This window comes from Rhodnius prolixus, unplaced genomic scaffold (genome assembly GCF_049639745.1).
Source record: "Rhodnius prolixus isolate KJV_2025 unplaced genomic scaffold, Rpr scaffold_18, whole genome shotgun sequence".
NCBI lineage: Eukaryota > Metazoa > Arthropoda > Insecta > Hemiptera > Reduviidae > Rhodnius > Rhodnius prolixus.
This window is the reverse complement of record NW_027411636.1, coordinates 336,784-346,325: the sequence shown is the minus strand read 5'-3', so window position 1 is coordinate 346,325 and position 9,542 is coordinate 336,784. Positions and strand designations below refer to the sequence as shown.

The 9,542-nt window shown below is 36.6% G+C and overlaps 2 protein-coding genes across 4 annotated transcripts; one reads left to right on the top strand and one right to left on the bottom strand.

Annotated features, from left to right (window-relative positions):
- Positions 1-684: 684 nt before the first annotated feature.
- LOC141462119 (uncharacterized) lies at positions 685-6,218 on the bottom strand. 3 transcript variants are annotated; one of them, XM_074143722.1, is made up of 5 exons: positions 6,102-6,218; positions 3,123-3,306; positions 1,826-1,984; positions 1,151-1,266; positions 685-841 (listed from the first exon to the last, which is right to left on the bottom strand). In XM_074143722.1, exons 2-5 carry the CDS (start codon positions 3,210-3,212, stop codon positions 697-699), a joined length of 510 nt encoding a protein of 169 aa, XP_073999823.1. In that variant the 5' UTR covers positions 3,213-3,306; positions 6,102-6,218; the 3' UTR covers positions 685-696. The 3 variants fall into 3 exon arrangements, with proteins under 3 accessions (XP_073999823.1, XP_073999822.1, XP_073999824.1); XM_074143721.1 differs by lacking the exon at positions 6,102-6,218 and adding an exon at positions 4,012-4,037; XM_074143723.1 differs by lacking the exons at positions 1,826-1,984; positions 6,102-6,218 and adding an exon at positions 4,012-4,256.
- Positions 6,219-6,344: 126 nt separating this feature from the next.
- Positions 6,345-8,152, top strand: LOC141462118 (lipid droplet-associated hydrolase-like). Its single transcript, XM_074143720.1, has one exon. It carries the CDS (start codon positions 6,345-6,347, stop codon positions 7,308-7,310), a length of 966 nt encoding a protein of 321 aa, XP_073999821.1. The 3' UTR covers positions 7,311-8,152.
- Positions 8,153-9,542: the final 1,390 nt, after the last annotated feature.

The following is a 9,542-nucleotide window of genomic DNA, read 5'->3' as shown; positions in this document are numbered from 1 at the left end:
CCTACAACTTGCTTTCTTTCAGCATTCCTACAGCGCTACTTCTTCAACTGCTCGTAGACCTTAATTTCTCGACCAGTCATTTACTTCCAGAGGATAGTCAGACATATTTCCAATGAAATGTACATGCTATAATTTACAAAGCCAAATGTACTTGATTCACCAAACACAACTGCTAGAAGGGATGGCATTTAGTAAATTAGCGCTTAAACTGATGAGATCAATTTTACAAGCTATACACTAAATTTATTGATAAATATATTTGTAACTATTATATAGAACATTTATAATCTTAATGGATAGTATAAGTCTTAAATAAAAAAAGACCATTACATTAAATTTAAAATTAGAAAACTTGGATGTAAAAACACATTTAATATAACTTAAAATTTTAAGACCTATTCCAATAACTTTAAACAAACAAAATAAAGAATATCGATTAGAAGTTTACCAAATTAGCCACCCTCCAACAGTAACAATTTGGGTTGCGAATTACATTTAATTAATTCTGGTAATTCTGTTAAATACATTTCGGATGGTGGCAAGAATGAAATTTGCCAAACAGCTAGACTGGAAGGTTTGAGAGGATATGTAGATTTAAGAAGCTCGTTTAGCGGCCTATGACTTCTTCTTGAGTAAGTGCATTCTGCTGGGAATGCAAACAAAAACTGATAAAAACAACACAAAGAAGAGATAAAACTATTTATTGATCCAGAGATTGAGGGCGTGAACTCCATATCTACCAATATGTTGCAGAGGATTCTTGGTCACTAGTTCTCCAGTTCTCCGCACCACAATCGCACCACCATCCACGTGCTTCATATCGTACCAGTATCTAAGGTACCTACAACAGACAGATTCTTGAAACTTTCAACCGAGAGATAAAAGAATTGTCAATTTATCTTTGCAAATAAGAGAAGGTCGTCTTGGATAAAAACTGGTTTTCCCTGATGAATAGTACTTTACAAAAATACTTGCAATTTTTGTAATTAATTGCTGAGAAATGAAGGTAGCAGATTTTTTCTTCCCATATTTAGTATTTTGTTTATTTTTGTATACACTTCCGCTCTCTTTCTCTTTCTCTCACATCCGCCCCCTTGAACGGAAGTGTACCGTTTGGAAATAGGACCAATAAGTGAAAGCTGGCACTTACCATATGAAAGGATTGTGTGGATGTAGTGTGAAGAAGTTATGGTGTTGATGGTGGACGAGCTCGCCGTGCAGAGGGCACACCACCGGCTCCAGCTGCTGCTTCTCCAAGGCTAACTCCTGCAAAACAAACTCATTTTCTTCAGCAAATCCCACACTCTGAGTAACTCAACTAATTACCATCCAGTCTTCTCTCGCTCTAGCCGTAAACGGTGCTGTTTTACAGATTTAAATAGAAATTTCAGAGGAATTAAACACGAATAGCTAGTTGAGGACAGCTGTCCTCAACAAAAACATTTTTTTATTGGTCCAAGATCCAAAAGTCTCACTGCGAGAGTAGCGAAATATTAGTGATCATAGTTTTCCACTGCTACAGTTGATTTCCCTAACAATGAAAATCTGACTGTTCGTGGAAAACGTCCGCTATTTTATTATGGCCGATAACATAAAAGGTAGAGGAGGGGCGAGTCGCAGCATTGGTTTTTAGGGTGCAAGATTTCCCCTGCTGCATGTCTTTCAATCGAAATAATCTTGTTTAATTACCGCCTGCCGGAGGGGACGGATGTAAAAAAGAAAGTTCTCTAAAGTCTTCAGGAAAGAAACATGTATTTTCGGTGAAAAATGTTTCGACTTTTAGTATTACCACGAACAGCTCAGGCTGTACATTAAGAGTTAGTACCTGAAAAAAGGAGTTCAAGCGAAAAATTAAACTTTCACAATAGTGACTTCCTGTCAGAAATATGAACATGACCAATTGCTTCGTCTTCAGCACTTCTCCTAAACGTGTGGTAACTCCAGTTCCATTGGTTATTTCATGATTCAAGAATCGTTCAGGTGACTGTAATCACACAAACACAAAGTAATGCAATCAAAGAAATCATTAAAGTCATTAAGACAGGGCGCATCTAGATTTTGAAATTTTTCGGAAATAAGCGTTCCGAGGAAAAACTGAACTGTTTTTATTAGGTTTTCCGGCCGCTATGAGTACATTTTAAACAAAAAGATGTAGCGGTATAAGAAGCGAAGAGTGACTAATACAGAAATAAGAATAAAAGTTTTCTCATGAAGATGCTATGCTAAAGAAAAACTAGCCAGCAGTCAAAATAAAACTTAGCTTAAAGCGAAAATATCTTCACTATCTATAAAAATGGTGAAGTTGAAACAAAGTTTTAAAAACATGCATAGAGGTTATTAGTCCATTCAAAATAACAATTTAATGCCTGGAAAATGAGTGAAACTAAAGAAAATCCATATAAAAGTAATTGAAATTAAAGAAAATGATACATGTACTTTTCGTTCTGAAATAAATGAGGAACAAAACGATTAGCGAAAGCTTTCAAGTTAGAGAAAGAGCCACATTACTAAATATACCCGACGAAATTAAAGATGAGAACACAGAATTGCTACTGGTGAAACAAACATTATTCCAAAGTCATTATTCAGAATAAAATCATAAACATTGCAAGTTTAATGTTGTAAATGATATGCCTTTTTTTTTAAACGTTTAAATCTAATAAAAATTCTATTAATACAAATATAATGTGGTCTCTTGGCTACATAATAATTTCAGAATTGGTTGCCATGGTGCAGTCTAACCTGTCTCCGGTTTGCAGCGCCTTTGCTTCAAAGACTTCAGAAACATAGCGTATCTATCGGAAGTAATCTTAACAACTGAGATGGAGAACTGCGCAACTGCAGAAGACGGTCTTTAATTCTTGAATGTCGAACGACATTTCTACGTAATTTCAAAATCCGCTTATGTATGCTGAAACTACACTCATGTAATATAACCAAAGATTGAAAGAGTTGCTAAAGTTCCGATTAGAATTTAACCGAGAAGTAAGAAACTGTGATGAAGCAAAGGCGGCCGCACCGAAGTGAGATTTGTGTGAATGACTGCATGCTAACTGCACCTCTGGATGCAAACATGATGCATTTAGTCATGTCAGTGGTATTTAGTGGAAGTGATGTTTTACCTGAATATAATTGGGGCCGTGAGTGTGTCGGAGGAAACTGTTGCTATTGGCAACCAGCCGCACAGCCTCCAAGCTGCCAGCTAATTGCATGAGTTCGTTCTGGGTCTCGTAGAGTCTGACCCCCTCCAATCCTTGAAAAGATCCTGCCTCCGAGGTGTTATTGGACCTTCTTCCTCTTCTAATCCTGTTCATAATCAACTTTTTCAATTTGTTAGTTCTTACTTTTATGCTGATAACTAGAAACTAGATGAAAGTAACACATGTTAAGTACAGACACATGCTTCTCAATTTGATTCACATGTTGTCAACCTGCTTGAAATTCGCAGCATTAGACCAAACGTGCAAGTGTATACAGTAAATATTTAGTATTTATTAGAGTACAAATTTACTTATTTCACAGATGATTTTGTAAACTTTAAAACAAGCCCAGATCCCCTCAATAATGGACAAAACTAATTTTCAAAGATAAAACTGAAGTGAAAAGTTCCCTCAGTATGTGTAATGTGTAGGAGATAAAATTTAGAGCTCAAAAAGAGCTGTGATGGGGTTTGTTGAAGTTGGGTTTTTGGGAAAGGTGGTTATAACAACTGGAATAACACTCTGCGCATTAATCAAAGTAATTTGTTTCAGCTCCACATTTCTGTGTAGATTTAACATCATTTTGTTTGCGTTTTTATTTACAACTACAGACAACAGTCTTTCCAAATTTACCAGTAGGAGAAGACTGCGAGTCCCACAGTGTGGTAACTGCTCCTCAGAAGAAATATTCTTTATCTCAGGAATTCCTGATTCTTTTCAGGATTTACATCCAACTAGTACTATGTGAAGCAGTTCCGGAAGATTTATTAGGATGTCGAGGATGTCTTTAAAAGGATAACACCTGCATTACCTGGGTGGCATTCCTAAAATAAACTTCCTATTCTTCAAGTTGGGAACTGAATTTATTTATTAAGGTAAACGCAGTCACCAAAATATTCCGCTAATTTCACCTTACAGGCACCGAATATTTTTATTTCTCACTCCTATTTGACATTCAACGCCGTTAACATAAACATTAATTAGTGTAGTAATTCCTTTAAATGAGTATCCACTTTCTTTTTGAGTACAGTTGATTCTAAACAACACCACGTGGTTGTTAGGCAGCCATTACCCAACCCAAATACTTGACTTTAAAACATGACCGAGCTCTACAAGACTCAGGTATCAAATTTTCCATCTATTATCAAAGAGGCAGTGTGGAAATTCATTGAAATCCTTTAATAATTCCATCATAAAATAAATTAGCCTAATAATAACCCCAATTTAATTTAACTATTATTTCTGATTTCTCTCCATTTGAGATGTAAATGCCAGAGTGGAATCTGCTTTTAGAAAGATAATCTGATTTCAAAAGTAGATACTCGATGAAATAATATTATTAAGTTGTTCAACTTCTCATGAGCCCAATAAACTACTGAGCTGCATATATTGCAGCAATTTCTGCTAGTATTAGTAAACCTCTATAGAGTATAAAGGCTATAATTTTCTGATAGATTTCAGGTAATAATGTCTGGCAAATGTTTTAATAATTTATATAAAACCCCTTTCATCACAGTCATTGTATGCTAATTGATTCTATTCAAAATTCCCAAATTCATCGTTTCCTCCAGTTTAATGACGCGCTTTGAACTCCCCCCTTTCTGGTGAATACATTCCCGCTAAATTTCCATTTTTAATGAATTTGCACATTACTATTTTCCTTAAATAACTTCGTGTTTTCTCTTAGAGTTTCATCTCATTGATGGCCAGCGTCACCATTTTCTACTTTTCGGTGTGAATACCCCAGATCTTTTGCAATGAGTTTTTGGAAAAAAAACATGTGATCATGAGTGTGATCTAAATTTTTTGAAAAGAAATAGTAACGGAAATCTGAACAAGCAAAATTCTTAAGAACTTCTGCCAATTCTCACTTCCTGCGAACTAACATTTTCTTTAGCCAACAAATGCACTTGATACTAAGCATCAGCAATTTTTGTTTACTAAGCGTCAAAGGTAGGACTTAAACATTATAGGTGTAACAATAATTCCCTTAGCCAAACTAAAATTAACCTCTGATAAATGATGAAAATCCCTTACTTCCGAGATAAATTCCGAGTGGTAAAAATATCAGTCCACCAGCAGTAGGACTGTACTGAACGACTTTTCCAAATCCCCCAAGAAATCGCCGAATGGTTTCATCGGCTTTGGTCTGAAAGCTGCATTTTATAAGGGTTAAACAATCTACAGACAGTTTGAAGAGAAGCAAACTCCAGAAAAGTAAGAATTTTTAAATTTTATCAGGAGAACGATCTACAGCAGTGCTAACAATGGAAAGATGCTCTGTGATCGCTCAAAATACCACGTGAGAGTTTCATCTTATTCATAAAGTCATTGTGCTAACTTTATCCGCCAAAGATTGCAACGCTAGCGGTAAAAATTAGGATAAATGATCCTAAATTCATTATCTTTGTACAGAGTTTTTAGTGGGAACTACTCGTAGAAGTTGCAGGTTCGATGTAGATAAATGATTTTGCAGGGGTAAGCAACTGTGCAAACAATATGAAACATTGCTAACAACGGATTTATTGCGCTGTAATTATGCCAAAAAGAGATTCAAACAGCAGTTGTCACCAGATTTGAATCCAATTGAACCTATTCGACAATAAAAGTTCAGTTGAGGAAAGGCCAATTAGAAGAAAGAAACTGCAAACAAAAAAGGATGCAGAGCAAGACTGCTTCTTCTCAATAAGTTGGTTATTAATGTTACAGGCTTTAAACTTGAAGAAGTATAACATATTATGCAGAGAAGAAAGCATACATATAAGGTTTTAAACTGCATATCTACAAAAAATTATTTTGTATAAAATCTTTGTAACTCTTCTCACTTCTATAAAATGCATAAATCATCCAACTAAATTTGAAAATATGTTATATTTCAAAAAATTTCTCTCTTGTACTTACAATATTTTTTACACCAACCGTTAATTATAATAATTAGATGGTCGAAAGTTTAATTTTACTCATTTTACTTTTAAAAAAAGAAAAAGAAAAAGTAACAATTGTCTTGATCATATGGTAGAATGGCCAACTAAGATCACATGTGTTTCGGTGTACAATAACTTTTTGTGTAAATATTAACTAAATTGTTGTAAGAGTTGCAGATGAAGGAGAAGATGGAGTGAGTAGTGAGGGAGTGCTGTACTGATGGAAGAAGGGCAAGAGAATGATGGAGTGCGGCAAGGCTGGGTGATGGTGAACGGCGTGCCGACCTTTGTCAAGACCTGGGGTTGTTGGCTGAACCAGAGCAGCGCTAAAGATGTTAACGATGCCATTGTGCTTTGTATTCCCGCGGCGCCGGGCATCACCGACTTCTACGACAAGTTCCTGTCTACCTTACACGCGGAGCTGCACTTACCTGTATGGGTAGTGTGCCATGCGGGCATTCAGTCACCACCCGCCACCACCAACTTGGCACTTCCGCCATTGCATCGCCATCCTCACTTGTACAACCTCGCCGGCCAGGTAGAACATAAACAAAAATTTATTGATCAGTACTTACCAAAGGACAAGTTCATACATTTTATCGGGCATTCAATCGGCGCTAAAATTTGTATTGAATTGATGAAAGTTGAAGAAATCGCTTCGCGCACCAAACAAATTCATCTGCTGTTTCCTGCGATTCAACAGTTGGCTGACACTCCTAAAGGCTGGCAATTCACCAACATTTGGAACAAACTTTCCCCGTTGCTAGTTCTCCTGGCCTTCATATTTACAAGTCTGCCGTATTGTGTGCGATGTTTGTTGGTACGTATTGCCATAGCGATTCGTCTGTTCGTATTTAAAATAGAGCCGTGCTATATCACGGCTGTTATCAAACTGTGCAATCCAGAATCCACCAGAAATGTGTTTTTCCTAGGAGAATCTGGCATGAGTAGTGTGCGCGGTTTGGACGACGAGATTTATACCAAATACCACCAACATATCAGAGCTTACTTCTCCGTATCAGACAGTTGGGTACCCCTGAAGCATTACAATAACCTGCGAAAACAGCACCCTAAAGTCAAGTCACTGCTCTTGGAACCGATGTATATTCACGACTTCATTATACAAACTTCTGAACAGATGGCTCATAAAATTTCATTAGAGTTCAAAACATTCGTAACGCTATGAACTGAATAAATCATCACATATTCATTAAATGTTTTGTATCGCATCAAACATATGGTTGCTGGAACTTACAAATAAATATAATATTGCCTGTAATACAGTAGTAGACGTTATTTCTTACTGTGTTCAACTTGTTAGCTCAGTCATCATAACTGCTGCACCCCATTTCAGCAGTCTTAAGGCTACTTTTCAGCTGGCCGGTTTCCTGTTTACCTTCTCTAAATAGGTATTGCGACACTTTCCAATTCGAATTTTCATTGGGACGCACAGAGTGCAGCACCGTCAGTCTAAAAAAAAAAAAAAATTTTTATTTACCAGAAAACGGGCTGTAAGTTCGCCGGAACAAGAACTAAAACGCACAGCAGGAAGTTTGATTACATAAACCGAGCGACCTTCTGTAACTCGAAGAAGATTTCTTAGCGGAACTGAAAAAGTTGGAACGCTTTCTTTTATTCATCGCAAAATCAACTTCTGGCAGATTTCGGTCCGAGTTTTCATCGTTTTCCATGAGGACGGAAAAAGCGACTTTTCATTCAATTTTCCAAGTGAATAAATCCCCCCCCCCCACGGAGCGAATAAGATTTCCTCTTCCTTAAGGAGCTTCATGCAGCTTACCACCCGCTTAATAATGATAGTGTTGTCATTAACGAGACCAGAAAACCGTGCCTAAAAGGCCCACGTTTTTATGACCTCAGGACCTAATACCTAACCTAACCTACCTCAATAACTTGCCCTTAATTAAACGGAAACAATAAACCATGATTTTAGGCTGTTGGAGCGCAATAAAGAAGCAATAACAAATAAATAGGTAGTAAATAATAATTAAATACAAATAATAATAATAATTGTGTTATTTTTAAAAATTGAACTAAAACAATTAAAAATTTATTATCATTGGTACACTAATACATTTAAATAGCTTAACCAGTAACATTTATTTAGCTGCTCTTCAAATGTTAAATCTGCCACAAGAATGTCTGGATGTAAATGGTAAGGTGATCAATATGCTGAACACAAAAAGTGGAATTCAAAGAGTAAAACTGTGGGTGCGGTTTTCACAGCTGTTTGGTTGACAAGTTAGTCACAATTTGAATACAATGCAAAGAATTTAGGTTGTGTCTTATTTAAAGTAGTTGTTGAGCTGGCCATACTGATAATGACAACTCGGCTTGTTCTTGAGAAAAACTGGTAAACCTAAAAAACTTGCTGCCACTGGTTAAGTTTGGAATCAAACCAGATGCCAGCTCTAATGAGACACCATTTCGACCATTCTTTCTTTTGTGTTAGAAGCTTTAACGGAGTCTCATTGCTGCACTTGTGTATGTTAAGATAGTAGGGTAAACAGTGTGCAAATGCCTCCTAGTTTGCATTCAAAGCTGCCTGTTTCGTCCCTAGTATTTTGGCTGATAGATCTTAAATATAGCATCGTCCTAATTAAAAAACGAAAAAATTACCAAATTGTCTCCTAGTTGGACCAGAAAAATTTAATTTCTGCACCTGAGAGCCTGCATTAGCCGCGCGCCAGTTTACTAATCAGTCTTTTTTTTCCAACTTCGACATTCAATCTGAGGCGGCCAAGTATTTTACATCTTGCCCTGGTCTTGACTCTAGCTGTCAAAGGCAGAGATAGCGGCTTTGGTAGAAAAATAGCAGCCAAATCCGTCCTCGCTAATATTCTTTCACTTTTTGCAATGTACAAAATCTTATTTCTGAGATCTGGATCTGAGATTCATTTCCTTTTCATTTAACTTTTATGTGCAGTTTTACAAACTGTGAAATGTAGTAAGAAATAAATGTTTGGAACTTAAGGAACAGTTGGAAGAGCAAATCATTCGGGATCCACTCCAGGATTTTTATGCACAAATCAAATCCATATCAATAATTCATGCTGCCATAGATAGGACATAATGATTACAAATCTATCATAAGTAGGCATGAATCTACTTACGTCGTGCGCACGGGTGAAGTAACTGTGAACATTTTACCATTGTAGTTATCCTTGAAATGCTTTGGAGGTGTTTTATAATAAAAACGTAGTTTATGTGTTCAGATAACTGTGCGGATAGACTTGTACTCTTTATTGGTGACTTCTAAAAATACATTGTGCGTAGATTGAGTTATTTTTGGAGGGAAAATGCAATCAACTGCTCATTCCTCTGCCGTTCACCAGCTGCCGGATAGTGGGGATTTGTTCTTTCCCTCGTCTCTCTGGCAGATTTTCTTTTTCCTCTTCTC